Genomic DNA, 18,990 nt, shown 5'->3' on the forward strand with positions numbered 1-18,990 from the left:
CTCTGCCTAGATGATCAGGACTGGACCCTCCTGTGGCCCCCACCTGCCACCAGGTGAGTCTCTAAGTGCCTCCCTTGAGGTCTTGTGGGCTTTAGAATTGTACACCTGTGGTGAAGTAGAGCTTAAAGGACTAAAGTCAGAAGGTAAAATCTGGATAAACCTCGTTGGTGTACCCAACCTGCACTCTCTCAGCGTCAAATTCCGTATTGGTCCCGTTCTTCTAAAGACATTGACTATTATTGCCACATGCAGCTTCTTGGCTCTATTGTTACTAAACCTTAAACAAATCACAACTGTTCCCTCTTATTGGATTTTGTCCACTGTTTTAGTACTGCATAGATACTTTACACATTGCCTCTGATTTAAGCCTGACTACTTTGTGCCACTCTAGCAGAGGCTCAAGCACAGGTTTATTTAGTGACTTTTGTGGTACATCTTCGCAAGGATTGTGATGATTATTTGAGGTGGGTTCTTAGGCCCCTAATACCTCAGTCTCTTACGCTACCCTATGGCCTCTCTCGTTAGGCACCTCGCTCAACTCTCTTCAATGTTTAGAAATATGGCAGTGACACTGAAACTTTACCTCTTCTAAACTTCAAAATGAATTGGTTACAAAATCTTGTTTATTTGTCTTTACTCATTTTATCACAGCTGATATTAGTTGTGAATGCTTTCATTTACAAGTCTTGACCTGTTTAATCTGATCTATGCAGAGGGTCCTCTTAAGTCAGTTTCTAGATGGCAACATAGTCAAAATGTAGTAGCCATGGTCAATTTGGACTTCAATAATTTGATCCAGTTTCTAAGAATAAGAGTTTTGCATTCTCTGTCCATTGGTAAGGTTTCTTGCTTTTTTGCACTCTATTTTCTATAAAGTTGTTCCCAAAATTCTGGCTAATCAATTTCATCATTCCTGCCACCAAGAGAAATTAGAATTCCAGTGACATGCTTCTGTCTGTCACACATGTAAGCCGGCTGAAAAAATGGGGCAGTAGATCATATAGAGTGTACCAGAATGCCATGCCACTCTTCTTGAAGAAAGAGACAGCTCTGTTAGCATTCCCTAGACATCTGAACACATGGCTGTTGGGTAACTGGGATAGTTGAACTAATGTCTGATTTACATGTCTAGTCACGTTTTTAGGTAATGCCAAGAGACCTTTACTAAGGGTGGATTATTTGCACTCTATAAATATAACCAATATAGATGGACAGCTAGATCTCATGAGTTCTTTTCTGAACACACAGAATCCAGTTTACCATCTGTAGTAGCCTCCTGGGTGGGAAGGAAGACAATCGGCTCTGTGACAGGTCACACTAAAGAAAAGTGATGTGCAAGAAAGGAATAAAAGATAAGGAAGAATGCCTGATTGTCTTCTGATTATTTTTTTTCATTTAGGAAAAATTGTAGAGCACACTTACTCATGTCCAGAGCCATTCAGCACTAAGTATAAAGGATAACGACAGTGCAAATATAGTATATTCTATTGGATAAACTCTGAAAGTGTAGAAACGTTTTAAATTTAAGAAGGGTGGGTTCAGGTCTCATTTGAAATTGTAAGGAATCACACAGGATGGTGTCTTGAACTTGGATGGAGTGCACCCCCCTCAAGTCTGACGTTTGTTGCTTTACCACTATGTCCAGACATTCAGACAATCTCAAGTGGCAAGTCAGATAAGGTTAGAGGACATTTCCGAAAAAAAAAAGGATGGACTAGCTACATAACAGACTTCAAACATTAGGCAGGAAGATTCAAATTGAATTTCTTTATTGCGAGGCAGCAAGATTATAGCAATAGCATTCTAAAGCCTTTGTAGATGATCAAGACTACATATTTCCCTGATGACAAAGTTCTAGGCATCTAGAACATACATTCTGAGGAAATATGTTCTGGGTACTTGCCTTATGAAGATGGGCAAAGCATATGGGCCCTCATTACGAGGGTGGTGGTCATGAGACCGCCAGCCTCGCCATGGCGGTCCTACCGTTGCGGAGCCGGCGGTAAGGACTGCCAAATTAAGAGTTGTGGGGCTTGGGAGATGCCAAGGTTTCACAACCCCTCCAGGTCTGCTGGTGTGGTCGCACCCACTCACTCTCATTCATCAACACAGACACCACCATTCACGCGCACATACACGTGTGCATTCAGCATCCCCCTTCGCAAACATGCACACACGCACCCAAACACACAGACCACCCACCTCCTTCGGATGCCCACTTACCTCCTCAGTTGAGGGGGTCGTCGGGGAGGGCATGGGTCCTGGTGGTCTTCCCTTGCCACCACCATACCAGCAGGACTCCGCCAAGCCGTATTAAGGCTTGTAATACGGCGGGCAGAGTCTGCTGGTGTGGCGGTGCTGGCGAGGGACCCCCCTCTGCAGTGCCGACCGCCAGCACAACTGCTGGCTGCTTTCTGCCTCAGTAATGGCAGAAAGCAGTCAGCACTCGTGATATGACGGTCTGCTGACTGCCAGTACTGGCAGTCGTCTGGCGGGTTAGGCTTTGGCAGTCAGTGAAAATGAATGCCAAAGTCCAAATGAGGGCCATAGTCCCATTTCCTTTTTTACAAATGATCACTCAGATGTAGTAGGATTTAGTTTTAAAAAAATGTTAGCCATCTATTGCTAGGTGTTTTCTAAGGCCAAATGAAAATTATATAAAAAGCAGGGAAGATTTTTGTAGCAGTAGTAGATTAAAGGTGTGTTATCTGTGTAAAAATACTTTTTGATATAAAAATTCTGCAACAAGAATGCAAAAGAACTTAGGGCAAGATGTACCAAAGGATTTTACCCATTCTGTCTCTATGGGAAAAACCTTTTGTACATATGGCCCTTAGATACAAGTTAAACAACATTAGGACGTTTAAGGCACCCTGATGGACACCCTAATACAATGGTTTACAATAGCATAGGGGTCTAACTGGACTATTTGAGTTCTTCCTGAGATAGGGGCAATTAGATGCCAGTAAGGTGCCATTAGTGGATAAAGAAGAAAGACGATGTAGCAGAATGTTGATGGTGCTGAAAGCGCCAAAGAGGTCCAAAAGTATCAGGTCACCTTTGTCTATCATCATTCTGAGATCGTCTATAGCAGACGTCACAACCAGCTCAGTTCCTGTGTCTAAATTATGCTTCTTTATGATCATGTAACTGCTTATGGTCTTTTTCTCAAAGAGTCTATTGAAGCAGGGTAGTACACAAATAGGCCTTTTATTTTTCAGAGCAGGATTATCTAGTGATAGTTTCTTTAGTAAAGGACACACAATATAATGTTTATTTGGTGAACATTCCTGTAGCCAAGGAGGCGTTTATACTCTCCTTGAGAGAAAAAATAGCATAGAGTCTGATGGAAGATGACACCCTGAAACGACCAGAATCAACTAGAACACTGTATCTTGGACAGGAAGCTCTTCCAGCAGGATTCCATCTCCTTGGACTAGGAAGCCACTTTCCCTGGGTTCTGATTGCCACTGCTGGCAGTCACTTTGGGGAAAGGGGCATGTTGGACTTGGCCATTTCTGCAAGGTTATCCCCATACTTTTTGCCTTCACCCTCCTATTTTCTGTACCCATTTTTGTTGGCTCACTTTCCTACTACTAACCAGTATGAAAGTGCTTGCGCTCTCTCCCTAAAACATGGCGAAATTGGCTTACACCTAATTGGCACAATTAATTTACTTGTAAGTCCCCAGCAGAGTGGCACTGCATGTTCCCAGGGCCTGTAAATTAAATGCAAATTAAATGCTACTAGTAGGCCTGCAGCACTGATTTTGCCACCCACTTAACTAGCCTTTTAAACATATCTAAGGCCTGTGTGTGCAGATTTAACCTGCCATATTGACCTGGCAAGTAAACCTCTTCCGAGCCCTTAACCTTCCATTTTAATATATATGCCACCCTTACAGTATGCCCTAAAGAGCCCATAGGCAGGATGCAATGTGCTTAAAATGTAGGATATGTACTTTTAATTCTAACATACCCTGGTAGTGAAAAACTCCTTAATTTGTTTATCGCTACTGCAAGGCCCACCTGTCCTATAAGATAACATTGGGTTATTGTGTTACCGTGCTAACATTTAATTGGGCACAGGTAGGAGGTCAAGTTTGGTGTCTAAAGAATTGTAATTTAAAGCCCACTTTAATAGTAAAGCCTGATTTTAAGTCAAGGTTCTGAAAATGCCACTTTTAGAATGTTGGCATTTGCTTGTAACTCCCAATTTGTGCCTGCAACCTGCATGCAGGGTCACGTGACTAGGTGTAGCTAGCAGTCGGTCTTTGAGTATTGCTCTCAGACACTGAGGCTAATCAAAGATAGGTGATGGCAGGATGGGCCACTCTGGCTTAATGATTGGGCGGAGCTGTCGCCTACCACACTTGAACATCACCTTGGTTCTGCCTGGGCAGACTCACATAAGGATTGTGAATAGTCTTTTGTGTCCCCAGATAAGCTGGAGGCAGGGCATGGAGGAAGGGGATTCTTGACACCTTAGGTGGCTGAAAACCTTTAGAATCCTCTCATAATGGGCACTGGGTGTAAATTATGGACTCAGACCCCAGCTCTTCAATACACATCTGGACCTGTAGGAAACACAGAAGAAGGACTGTGGGCTGCCCGGCTGCAAGAAGGACTGCCTTGCTGCCCTCCTGCCTCAGTGAGAATGGCTGAACCTGCTTCTTGAACCAAGGACCACCAGAGTGACTACAAGAGCTAGTTTGCTGGCTTTCTGATCAGAGCCTCAGAGACAAAATAGGCTCCAGCAACCTTGAACGCAGGCCCTGGACTCTGCTAGCCTTGAATCCTGTCGTACCAAGTGATACCACCCCATCCCTGGACCCTTGGAAATGGGCCTGAAGGTGCTCTGCCAGCCCAGATGGGATCCCAGCAGAACCGACGCATTATGATGAATCACCTCACAAGACTCTGCATTGGATCTGCTGCATGAAACTTCCTTGAAGCATGACTTGCATCGCAGCCCGTAACTCATCAGCACTGCTGTTGTGCAACACACACAATGACATTGCATCACCACTGCAGGGCTTCGGAATCCTCACCTCGCCAGTGCAGCACCTTCGGAACAGCAGCTGCACAATGCATCTCTTCTCAAAGACCTCAGATCAGCACTGCAGCTTCTCAGAACCACCGCTGCGCAAAGCATCTCCACGCAAGGACCTTGCATTGCTCTGCTGTGAGGCATCCTCGACATGGACTTCTTATCACTTCGCAACCAGGATCTAAGGTACTTTGGTTAGTGGACTTAATCTAGTCCCTGTAGCCGGCCTGCGCCCCATCACTGTCGACCTGAACTTCTGACGTTGTCCCGGTCTGGCGTGACGAGGTAAACAAAGTTGGCATTTTATGCTTTTTGGTACAATAGTCATTTAAATCTTTAAAATTGCATATCTCCAGTTCTACTGATTGGATTTTTGTTGTTTTTGTCTTAAATCTTTTATTATATTTTACTCTGTTTTACTAATTTGAAGTGGGATTTTTCTTGTGTCATGTTCTCACTTTATTAGTGATTAAATTGCTGTTTACGTACTTTATGCATTGCCTCTAAGTTATGCCTGACTGCTTTCTGCCAAGCTATCAGAGGGCTAAGCACAGGTTAATTTGGGGTTTGCTTGTGGCTTCACCCTGAGAAGGATTGTGGTTCCTGCTTGAGCAGGTTTTCACCCCCATAACCAGTAACCCAATTTCTTGCAGGGTATATATATATATATATATATACAGCACTAGTGCTGGATCTCGATCTGTTTCTGGGCACTGAGGGGCAGGGTGCTATTGGGATGTATCTATGTCAGCTTGAGACTTCCCCATGCTGTAGACCTACAAGCCTAAATGGTTCTTTGGGAGGGATAGGTATATATGCCACTATTCCTCCCCCTTTACCTGCGAAAACAGGAGTTTACTGTTTTCTCCATTACAAGTCCGCTTCTTTGCTTGCAACAGGCAAAAATCTGGTGCAGATCATCTGAAACTATAAGAACTGTCAGTTTTCTTTGTACAAGCCCAGAGTGAATCAGGATCCCTCACCTAACCCTGTCCATCCCTGGTCAGATCCCTAGACCTCAGAGACTACTGAACCTCTGCCTTCACTGGAACTATTGTTTGGATGGTGGCTATCCTTTCAGAATGTTATGCTGCACTTCCACTTTTGGATTCCTGCTTAATGCAGGAATCTCCCCTGCTATATTTTATCTGTCAGTGGCTGTCAGCATGCCCATAGTTTACATCACGGTCCTTGGGCTCTAGGCTGCTACCTATGAGGCAGCTAAAGCCCAGGCCTTATTGCCATCACCGGAACCCAGTGTGTGGTTGCTGGAGCTGGTTATTAGTGGAGGGAAGTACACACCTACCTCTATCAATAATGCCCCCAAGCCAATATTAGGTTCAATCAAGGACTCAAAACATTAGCCCCTGGCTCACCCCCCATGTGGCTTGGCAATAAGCAGGCAGGCTCAACTTAGGAGACAGGTATGTAACACATTTAAATACACCAATATAGTAAATAAGTAAGACGCAACACACAATAAAAATCCCGCACCAATTTCTAAAAATAGGAAATATTTTGGGCCTGATTCTTACCTTGGCGGACGGCGGAGGCCGTCCGCCAAGGTACCGCCGTCAAATGACCGCACCGCGGTCAAAAGACCGCGGTGGCCATTTAAACATTTCCGCTGGGCCGGCGGGCGCTCTCCAAAAGAGCGCCCGCCGGCCCAGCGGAAATGCCCCTGCAACGAGGACGCCGGCTCAGAATTGAGCCGGCGGAGTTGCAGGGGTGCGACGGCTGCAGTTGCACCCGTCGCGTATTTCAGTGTCTGCTTTGCAGACACTGAAATACTTTGTGGGGCCCTCTTACGGGGGCCCCTGCAGTACCGTAGGGGCCCCCAGGGGCCCCGCGGCACCCCCTACCGCCATCCTGTTCCTGGCGGGAGACCCGCCAGGAACAGGATGGCGGTAGGGGGTGTCAGAATCCCCATGGCGGCGGAGCGCGCTCCGCCGCCATGGAGGATTCTCACAAGCAGCGGAAAGTCGGCGGGAGACCGCCGACTTTCCGTTTCTGACCGCGGCGGAACCGCCGCGGTCAGAATGCTCGTGGGAGCACCGCCAGCCTGTTGGCGGTGCTCCCGTGGTCGGTGACCGTGGCGGTCACCGGCCGCCAGGGTCAGAATGACCCCCTTTGTCTTTAAAGTAACACCGAACAACAAAAATCCAATATAGTGAACCAGAGTTATGAATTTTTAAAGATTAAATAAAAAAAATTGCTTTCTAGTTTTTAGAAATAAATAACACCAACTGGGGACATCTGGTCGCGCTTGACCTGGACAAAGTCAAAATTTGAGGCCGACCACGATGGATCCAAATTTACCCTTCACACTTAGAAACTTTTCTGGAGCTTTTCCCTCTTGATGTCGTGCGTCCTCTCCAGCTAAGCTGATTTTGATGTAATGTCTTTGGACTGCTTTTCTGTGAGGCCTCAGTCAAATCCTGGATGACTGGAGCTCCAGAGCTTTTAGCGGGACAAACCTGAAGGCCAGGTTGCGATTGAAAGTAGTCGGCTTGACTCATGATGTCGGGTCGGTCCAATTATGGAGCTTTTTCCCAAAGTTGCTCCAAACTTCTCCAAATGTTTGGAACTTCTTCCTGAAGTTCGTCTTGAGGGTTCACAGTGTCCAAAACACAAAATCAAGGGGCTAGAAGCTCTGAGATGGTCCTTGGAAGTTAGGACTACAATTACTGCAGTGCACCTGGCCAAATCCATACAAATCCACTGGAGGCACTCCAGGCTTGGAAGTTTTGTGATAGTTGGTGCAGGCAAGCTCTATCAACCTGTTGCTTTCAGGGAGTCTGGTACTGAGTCCTTTTTGAAGCAGGGCAAAGTCCTTAGGGCTGCTGTTCCAGTGTGCAACAGAAGCAGTACTTCAGTACAGTCCTTTGGGTTGCAGACCAGTGTTCCAGCAAGGCAGTCCTTCTTCCCTGGGTGGTTTCAGGCAGCTGATCTGCATTGCAATGCAGCTCAGCCGCATTTATTTAATCATCTTGGGGGACAAGCAGGTGGGAGCCCCTGTCCAATGAGCTGCAGGGTGCCACCCAATAGCATGAAAGCTTCCTCCAAAGAGTGTCACTTTCTTGGCCCATAAATCACTGCACTTTAAAATACAAGATGGACGATTTTTCTCCAGAGGAGGAAAACCTAGTAAAACCAACCTACCGGTGTGGCTCGTTTCCATTAACACTCCCCCTCCAGACCATCTGCAAATTCCTTTTCTGGGCCTATCATCTATCTGTGGGTTACAAGGTGAGAAGGCAGGCCTCTCTGGCATTCCTTTCTGTCCTGCTTCTTTTGAAGCCCAGTTTGATCTACCCAGCCCCCTTCCTGTCCTGGCCTCTGCAGCTGCAGACCTCTCCCCATCAGATCACGTCTACTCAGTGCAGGTCACTTATCACCTCATCAAAGTAGCCTGACTAATCCTGTTAAAGCTGACCAATCAGGAGACACCACTAGCAGGCTGGATTTTGGTTTACAGAAAAGAAAATCCTATAACATCTTTTCTGCATTAGTCATGGTAAACTCAACAGTGGCAAGTTGTTGGGTTTGTCATTACCAATCTTTAGAGTCCTTTGTTGATACATTTAGCTCCTTCCTAGGAATACTTATGCAAAATATTGCCATGTTATCCTATTGAGCTAAGTATTTACAATGAGAAAAAAGGGTTAGTTTTTCCCACACCAGGGCATATAAAACATCTTTTATAATGCCCCTGCTCATAGTTACAATGCACCCCACCCCTTGGAAGACCTTAGGGCTGAACTATATGTAACAATAAGGTAGGAGTACCTTTAATTCCAAAGTCGAATGTGCACACATTTTACTTTTTAAAGACAGTCTGCAAGGCAGGTCTGCCTTTGAAAATGACACCAGGCCACACAGCAGTGCACACTCCAGCGCAGGAAATTTACTGGACCTCTAAACGTCCCTGTCCTATTATGTACTAGGGACTTATAGGCAGTTTAAATTCCCCTTGCCCTATAGGGACTTACAGGAATCTATCATTGCCAGTTGTAATTGTACCACTTTACCATATACCTTTAATTCAGAGCACTGGCCCGGGACTGGTTAGCAGACCCCAGAGCACAGTCAGGTTAGTTACCACCAGTATCAGTAAAAAACAAATTGGGGTGAACATGCTAAAAGCATAGCTTCTCACATTAGTCTTCCATCTCTGACTCTAGACTATAGGGGCAATACCACCGACCTCCCAGGCTATGATCTCCAGCACTGAAAGCAGCATGTGTGCAACCAGGTCCAAACTATGAGTAGGAATGTATGTTAAAGTAGAACAGACTTCATTGGACCCCACAGTGACAATGTGCATAGTTATTGATAAAGTGCTTGCAAAAATCATTGTTTTCCACCACGATAAGGGAATTACATAGTTTACATTATTAGTAGAACAAGCGTTATTTATTGTACAATGTTTTGTCAAAGTTGCACCCAACCATTTTTTCTCTCAGGTGCCCTGCCACATCCATGTTCCTGCTGTGAAACCCACTCACACCACACATTCATTCCACAAACCCCTCTTCCAATTGCTGTTAGCCCTGCTGCTTCTCCATTACCAGGCTTATGTCACTCCTGTTTCAATACGCCATTCACTCACAGTGAGGTTGGTGAGCAGAAACCTCTCTTTTGCATGCATTTTGGTAGCACTACCCAAAACCTAGCTACAACACTTACAACTACGAGCTAATTTGGTTTGTGGTGTGTATTTACAAACTGACAACAATATTATATACGGGGGAAAAAATATTGGTGTTGATTTATGGGAGTCACATTTTCCTCTTTGGTGGGGGCGCTACAGAGGACACAGCAATTTGGCTGCACTGTTGTGAGGCTCTGAGGACCATGGCTTGATATTCAACATTTATCCTGATTCTGAGAGCTCAAACCACCCCACAGAGGTGTTGCATGGAGCAACAGAAGAGACCATTGCATGTACACAATGCCATATGGCTTGGATCGTATGCCTAGGTAGAGCACAGGCGATTGTGGCCCTCACTGTGCCAAAACCTAAGATGGCAGCGGTGTTGGCTTAATAGGCAGCTGGCCAAGTGCAGCTGGTAGGACGTGCCTGCCCTGAGAGAGAGGCATGACTGGTCTGTCCCACGATTATTGTGTAATAGGTGCTCAAGGTGCGGATTTGAGGAACAAAAACACTTTGACGGAGATCTGCTGAAGAGCACGCCTTACAGTGAGAGACAACTGGAGGAAGGAGCAACCGCCAACATTGAGGGGCTGGAGCGGTGAGTGGGTGTGCCAGATGCTAGATCGAGTCCCAGGGTTGGCCTGCGCCAGGAACCGCCCCTGTAGTGAGGCCCTCAAATGCAGTAATTGATCAATAGTGGAACCTAGATTGCAAACTGAACAAGTTGTGCTACTGCCCCAAATGAGATCGGATTAGAGACTGTGAAATCAGTACTGCTCCATGTGACTGTCGTGCAGTGGGCCCAGGGGAGAGGACAGTTACCTTGAAGGTCTCCTGAAGTCTTGCTCAGGAAGATACTATACTGAGGGAATATCGTGATCTCATCCATGCACGCTGGGAAAGGGGGCCAAGAGGGCCTGATGCGCCTGGCATACTGATGCAGCAGTAACACATGTGTGAGGAGTAAGGAGCAAGTGTTTGCCAGTGCCTCGACTTGACAACAAGGGTACTTTCAGGTGACTTGGCCCCTAGTTGTAGCCCAGGAGCTGCTTGGTTGCAGTATGGGGCTGGTTGATTTTTTGGAAAGCCTCTTCATTACATAAGGGTGCTATCACAAGTCCCTTACAAAGTTGAGAGCCATGGGGAAAGCTGACACACACCAGTCGCGGCTCACCTTAGAATTCAAATGCACTAATAAACCCACCAAGATGTGTCACCTGGAGTGAACAAGGAGAATCATTGCAAGAAAGAAGATTGTTGGAAGCCACATTGCTTTCCATAAAACTCAGTCTACATTCAACAGACAATAAAACAGACACATTCAATGTGCACATGGACCAAATGGCGACCAAACTAGACTGCATTGCAACATGTCTCACAGAAGCAGAACAATGGATATCCACCAATGAAGGCACACTTCAAACCACCAGGGAAACCTGACTGAATATGGAAAAGACACTGGCCATTATTCAGGCAAAGAATGAGTATCTTGAAGCAAGATCAAGGAGAAATAACGTTCGTATTTTGGGCCTCCAAGAAACCACCAATACTGGGAAGATCAAGGTCTATGTAGGGCTACTCATTCGGGATGTGTTTGACTCTGAACATTTTTCATCTGTGCTAATAGTGGAACGTACCCACAGATCCTTGAAGGTGAGGTCTCCACCAGGAGCACCACCTGGACCCACCATTGCTAGACTGCTTGATTAGCATGACCGCAATGCAGTGCGCCATCTCAGTAGGGAACGTAAGACTGTGCAATATCAGAGTAAGGAACTTGCCTTTTACCCAGATTTCACCATGGCAGTTCAGTCAGCAAGAAAGGAAGTTTGGTAAGTCAAAAAGAAACTGCAACAGGCTGGAATTCAATATGCCTAGCTGTACCCAGCCCGGCTCCGACTTCACTTGCCTGTAGGGCAGAAGATTTTTGTTACCCCACAGGTGGCCATGGAGTATATTAAGAAGGCAGGGATTGGATGGGGAGCGCCCTCAGACAAAGTCACTACTTTATAATTGTCGGATGTTTTGGTGTGTACATAGAGGACACGGTTGGAACCTCCTGGTTGGAAGCTAGGGGTGACCGACACACTACTGAGTTGTCGCTCATTGAATTTGTTATAATAATTGGGAGGGAGTGGGAGGAGGCTCTGTTGATTCACTAATGGTGGAAGAGGCCCAGGCACCTCCCTCATCTGGAGGTTGACTTTCTAACTTACCCCCGAGGGGGTGCCCTGACTACCAAATGAGGAATGTGAGGAGCGGATAGTGTGCTGTTGAACGGTTACAAATGTTGATGTTATGGTTAAATGGGGGGAATGTGCCTTTAGACAGTTGGGGCTGCTGAAGTGAGAGGTTGGAGGGATGAAAGGGGAATGTGGTTTTGCCCATATAAACAAGTAATCAGTCTATGACCTAGTAGGAAGCTCAACTGATATATCAGGCAATTGCTCTTACACATAGGAATTATGGTACATGATAAAACTCTAGCTAATACTCATTTAAAATCTTTGTCTTGGAATGTGCGAGGGTTAAATAACCTGAAAAAATTAGGTATTGGCGTATCTAGACAGGCATGATGTGCAGATAGCGTATTTACAAGAAACACATCTCACAAGACATGCTGCTGAAGTGTTGGATGCGAGATGGGCAGGTTTCCAATTGGATTCATTACACTCTACATATGCCCGCGGGTTAATTATATTAATCAGAAAAGGGACACAATTTGACCTAGTGCACGAATAGGTGGATGAGCAAGGACGGTATGTACCAGAGCAGGCCACTATGGTAACCTTGTTGAATGGGTATGGGTCTAATACAGATGACAATGAGTTTATCCTCTATGTAAGGAACCGGATACACAAGTTGCCCACTTTACCATTATCATGGGAGCAGAGATTTCAAATTATGCCTAGATCCAAGAATGAATAGGTCAGCATTGTTCGTGGTCTGGGAAAACGAGCTGCCAAAATTATGAAAGATTACATGCTGGAATGCGGCATCTTAGATGCTTGGCAACTGCGACACCCAGGAGCAAGAGAAGGTGCATATACATCCTCGGTACATGGGTCCTGGTCCAGGCTAGATTATTGGCTATTGACAAGAGACTTGCACAGCTGGGTGGGGGAGGTAAAACTTCTGCCCGCACCTTATCGGACCATGCCGCAGTGTACCTCTCACTACATGTGCCCACACATATGCCTCGCAATATAGTTGGAGACTAACACACACAGCCCTCCTAGTTCAGTTGTTCTGCGGGATGGTCAGGGATGCCATCGTAGAGTATTTTCTGCACAACAAAGACTCGGTAATGAGCACTGGGGTGCTCTGGGAAACATTCAAAGCAACTTCAAGTGGGGTCTGCATCAGGACACAAGCAGGTAGTCTGAAAGATATTAGGGCTCAAGCGCCATTGAAAAATCGCTGCAGGATCTAGAAAGTGAATATGCATCCCCACTATCTCCAGCCACACTGGCACACATCAGAGAACAAATGACCGAATATAACAAAACGGCTGAAAGCGAAGTTCGGGACTTATAGATGAGGCACATGGTGCGAGCCTATGGCGAGGGGGGACGACTGAATAGGTTGGTGGCCAGACCTAAGCCCCATCATCCAACGCAAATAGAGAAGATAGTGAGACTGAATGGCGAAACATGTCAAGACACTTACGCCTTCATTAGAACCTTGGTGGCAAATGCCGCCTACCACCACAGCGACGGCCGCCAACATAACGTCGCCGTGGCTACTGACCATCCATGGCATTATGACCGTAGATGGAATTCCGCCAGAAGGCTGTTGGAATTCTGTCTACGGTCATAACGGCGGTTAGGTGGCGCTGCTGCCAGCAGCAGCAGCGTGCCAGCCAAAACGGCCTGGCAGTGTTTTGCTGGCGGACGCTGCTGCTGGCAGCAGCGCCGCGTCCCGTCTCCTGCTGGAGGACCCCCTTCAAGCAGATAAGTCGGGTTCTCCAACAGTAGAGGGGGGTGGGGAGTGTGGTGTGCGTGTGTGGGGTTGTGTGTGACTGTGTGTGAATGTGTGCATGCGTGTGTAATGCGTGTGTGCATGAGTGGGTGTGAGTGTACGTGCAGGTTGTGTCGTGAGATTGCGTGTGCCTGGATGTATGTTCATGAGTGTTCCTGTGAGTGTGTATGAATGTATGAATGTGTGGGTAAATGTGTGTATGGGTGTGTATGTATGTGTGTCAATATGCGGGGGGATCGGGATAGGGAGGGAGAGGACGAGGGGGAGACCCCTATCAGTACCAGGGAAGGAATTTCCTGGCACTGATAGTACCTACCGCCATGGTTTCAGTGGCTGTACAGAAATCACTGAAAACATGGCGGTGGGCGGGGTCATAATGCCATGGGTGGCCTAGTGATGGCTGCCGGGCTGGAGACTGAGGTCTCCAGCCTGGTGGTCGTTACCACTGTGGCAGTCGGTGTGGTACGCCAATGTCATAATAGTGGAGGTAGGTACCGCCAGCCTGTTGGCGGTAATACCCCCATTATACCACTGACCGCCAGGGTCGTAATGACCCCCTAAGTCCATTATTGAGCAATTCACAGAATTTTATGGAACATCATATGGTGCTAGAGAGTCAGCAAGGCAGGTGGATATTAATTGCTATCTAGACGATGCTGCACTGGCTTGGCTTTCAGTTACCCAAAAGGAATTCCTGAGTCACCCATTGACAATTGACAAAATCAAAGAAGCTATAATAAGTCTGCCTAATGGCAAATCTCCTGGCCTGGATGGCCTGCCTGGAGAATTTTCCACTTTAGGATAATGGAGAAAAGGATATGATATGGTGGGAGTTGGGTGCCCAGTACACAATAGGTGTTACAGTGGAACCAAGACAGAATGGAGTGGAACAATAAGTGTCAGAAAGCGGATATTGAAAGTATGGGAGTATTAATTGAAAATGTCAGACAGTGGAATTGTGAAGAGTGATAGTGGAATAATGAAGTGACAATTGAAACAGTAGATATTATCAGGTGAAAACAGTAGAGGAGACGTTACAAATCGGAGACACGAAATGTCCAGAGGAGAAACAGGAAGTGTCGAATAGCAAAAGTCGGGAAGTGTATGATTATAGAAATAAGAAGAGTCAGAGTGGAAATAGCAAGTGTCATTGAGTGCACTCCGTGAGTGTCAACGAATGAAAGCAAAATGTTTTGCAGTGTAAAAAGGAGTGGAGTGGATACAGGAAGTGTCAGAGAACTGGAGCAGAAAGTGCTAGACAGACAGTGCAAATGGGATGCGTTAGGTAGTGGATACAGAAAGCAATACAAAGTGGAATTATAAGTGGCAACAACAAGTGCTATTGTTAGATTTTGTTTCCTGGAAAGTCTTAATCCTCTGAAAGTAATATTGTCCCTTGCAGAGGTACCAGCAGTGTCGGGCTTACGGATGAGAATTCGGGACGAGACGTCTGTGATCATGGAGTGGGAGCGCCCGCCAATTCCAGTGGATGGTTTTGAGATCTCTTTCCGTCCTACGGTAACTATTTGTAATTTCAGAACCTAAAAGCAGAATTGTAAATGGTTGTGCTTGAGTAGACTGGTTGATGTCTGTGCAATCAAATTCCAACAAAATTCCATGAAATTCACGTTTGCCTGTCAAGGAATCAAAAATCGCCTTTGAATTGAAAACTGTATGATTCTGGAAATGTGTGTGATTTTCCCTACTGAAACTAAGTCCAGTGAGAACAAAAGGAACAGGCTGTTTGTGGGTACTCTGGTTGACATCCACCCATCTCTTTCACTATCCTCATGAAGGAACCCTTTTTCCTCATGACCCCTCCTATCTAGAACTTCAATTCAACAGTCAAAGTTCATCATGTAGCGATAGAACCCTTACAACTTTACCCAATGCCGTAAGCACATCATCTTATACTATAAAGTTGCTTTCCAAGGAAATTATTTACCAAAATCTCTAAATAGAACTCTTTGTAATGTATGAGCTTAAACTCTCTAATAGAGATCGAAATACTACTTTAATTCTATACAGAGAGAATAAATCAACTTGTTCCCTGCGTTAATTACCTACCCCGTCCAGGCAGAATGGCCTATTTTGTACACTCTAAAGAAATTAACACCATAATGACTGATAATCACTGAACTGTTTTAGGAATTCTGACCCTGAAAAAAAGTCATAGCAACATCTGTTAATTCCAAAAAGAAGCATATACTCTCACAGCCTCAAAACATACCAGTATTAATGAGATTTCCCTGAAATGACTTTTCAGGCAAAGGGCAAAACAAAGAAACCTTGCTGTTGACATCCCTTTTTTACTTAACCCTTATGAATTTACTTCTGCATACAAGTTACAGTGTTTACTTCATAACAGCAGATCAGTAGTCAACCACGAGATAGAGATAGCTGACTCAATCTTAGATATAGGCCTGAAACTCATGAGCCTGACTGATTGATAGCTCAAAGAAACCTACAAACCCAGTTTGGACTTACTGACTTCACTTGACTTTGCTTTCGTTGGTATGGATGGAAATGAAAATCTGGTGAGAGGGTAGATTTAATACATATAAAGTCAATTACCGGTAGACAGATGGGAGTGGAATCATTTCCCACATTTCAGTGCTTCACTTTAGACATTAAATTCATGGCAACCAAATCTCATAGACTATGAGTCATTTTCCCTCCACATCTGAGTACTGTGTGGACTTAATCACTTCACAACTTACCCTGTCCATCAATACCATATTTCCCTGTGTGGCCAAACCCCATGCAACGTACATGTCTCTCAAACTATACCCTCCAGTCAAACAAAAAGACCAACAACCTAGATTAGTGGCACCAAAACATTAATTATAATTGCCTTGAGGCATGCTTGACATACTTCTCCCTCATCCTACGGAGAACCTGGACCTTAATGTAGCAACTGTTTTAAAAACACTGCAGCTGAGATTGTTGGATGGTGTTACTCCTCTCAAAGAGAAAGAGAATCTGCACATGGTATACAAAAGAACTCAATGAAGTGAAAAAAATCTCCTCAACCCGATTGAACACTCCTGGTGACAGAAACTCACTAGGAATAATTTGGAACACCTATGTAGCTGCAGAAGGATTTAGAAAACCCATATCTTTCAAGCTAAATCTTTGTCCATTAAATTACAAATTGAAACAGCCAAGAAAAGACCAAAAACATTCTGAGATAGTCAAAGCTGTGACAAAGCCAATCTCCATGCTCAATCCTTCATGTCACTTTTCAGGTCTTTTACCTACTAATCTGGCTAAAGAGATATGCCATGCCCCAGTTCAATATTGGTTTTGCCTGATCAACCTATCCTTCCAACAAGGGATATTCCTGCTCTGCCAAAAAACGGGTCGCTACTAAAAAAGGTGATGATCGATACGGGGAATCTCAGTAATTGCTGTATCCAAACGTTTGGAAAGCTGTGACACTGCTAAAGTAAAACAATTTGTAAATGACAATGACCTATTGGATGAGTTTACAATCTGTGTTTACAGCCAGCCGAAGTAATAAGACAGTTAACATGGAAGTCTTTGATGATACTCTTCATATCTTGGACAACGAGAACTCATATCTGCTTATCCTAATTTTAGTACCATGACATCCTTATTCACAGCCTAAAAGGTCACACGAGATTTGAAGGGAAAGTCCTCCATTGGTTCAAATCACACCTGCCCACCCACATAAAACTGATTTAAATGAATCATGCACTGTCTAATCCAGTAACTGTTTCTCAATTGGTCTGTTTTTAGATCTTGCCTTATTTAATTCTTATCTTGAACCTATAGATATCTTGAATAAATATGGCATATCCTATCACCAATATGCTGAAACCACCCTACTGCGCAGGTAAGTGGCATGGTGATGTGTCCCAAATGGCCTCTGACATGGATAACATACAGTCTTGGATTACAATGCTCCATTTCAAGCTCAACCTTAAAAAGACGGAGTTCTCATTTCCCCATCAGACACCACCTATGCCAGTATTCGAATGACTAGACTCCACAAACATTATGGATCGCTCCACCTCTCTCAATGACAACGCAATAAGTCTAGGCTTCACTCTGAACAATAGACTGGAACTCTGCAACCATGTAAACACAATAGTAAAAAGTGCAAATTACCAGCTTAGATTTATAAGCGGAATCAAACCTTTCTTATCTGAATAAGTCCTAAAAGTAGTCGTTTAAGCCTATCAGACATTCCTAAAATTCATCTAGCCCCTATTAAACCCTCCATGCATGCTTTAACTCTTGCTTTGATCACATCACCCCCATCCTAAATTGCTTGAGGTTGCTACCAGTTTAGGTGACATCGATGCTCAAACCCACTGGATAGTTCATAAACTCATGCTCTCAGATCAGTCACACTATCTGGCCAAGACTACTCTAACACACTCGTCAACTTCATAGTTCCCACTCACAACTTCTTGAAAGTCCTTCTTTCAAGAAAAAACGAGCCTGGAAACACATTTTCTCTAGCTGTGCATTGAAAGTAAATCTAATCTCAGGAAATTTGGACTCTTGACTTCTTTACCAGCTTAAAAAGAAACTTGAAGATTTCTTCCAAAGCAAAGATGCCACAACGTCCCAACTAGAATGCAACTGACTTCATTAGAATTCAATTCAGTGTCTTATGGCCTTCTATCATTACACTCGTTTATGTGAGTGACCGTCCTGTATGACTTTACACACTGCTGACCTAAATTACCATTCTCGACTGAATCACAATAACAATCTGTTGACAATTCCATGTAGTGATTAATATTTTAATTTGTTTCTGAGGAACTACATATAAAGTACAGTACTCCATGCTCCTCAAAATCCTATATATTACACACTTGCAGTCATCATTGTGTAGGTTTTGTTCAGACAAACTTTCCACTGAAAAAAACATTTTCCAAATTTGCCTATAATGTTTGACGTTATGGATGAATTTGCATGAAATTTCAGCTAACCTTCAGCATGCCAAGTCTCCTGAAGATCTGTCTATGGGGAAACAGTTAAGGGGCACGAGGAGTTGAAAAGGGAAGTGCATTCTCATTTTTAGCCCTCATTGAAAATTGTACTAATGTCTGCAGCCTAAGCGTCTGAAATGTACACCACATTTGGTAAGAAAGTAGAATTTTACCCAGAAAGCGTGCTTTTGTTGGTTTGGTATGAATCTGTTCAGTAAGTGTTTAAAAAAGTTGTTGAGAGCGTTTCTAAGGGTTAACACTTATGTATATCACTGCCATTATGGACTTGCATATAATTCCAAGTCAAGGAATTAAAAAATTAAAAAAAGAATTTGA

The 18,990-nt window shown here is 44.7% G+C and overlaps 1 protein-coding gene across 13 annotated transcripts in view; it reads left to right on the forward strand.

The window, feature by feature from the left end:
* Positions 1-18,990, forward strand: part of TNXB (tenascin XB) — a 589,826-nt gene that overhangs the window by 303,754 nt on the left and 267,082 nt on the right. For all 13 annotated transcript variants that reach the window (XM_069237235.1, XM_069237240.1, XM_069237242.1 and 10 more), the window contains exon 4: positions 15,090-15,205. In XM_069237235.1, coding sequence (XP_069093336.1) covers positions 15,090-15,205 — 116 coding nt within the window. The remainder of the gene's footprint in view (positions 1-15,089; positions 15,206-18,990) is intronic.

Source organism: Pleurodeles waltl, chromosome 6, assembly GCF_031143425.1.
Source record: "Pleurodeles waltl isolate 20211129_DDA chromosome 6, aPleWal1.hap1.20221129, whole genome shotgun sequence".
In the NCBI taxonomy this organism is placed as follows: Eukaryota; Metazoa; Chordata; class Amphibia; order Caudata; family Salamandridae; genus Pleurodeles; species Pleurodeles waltl.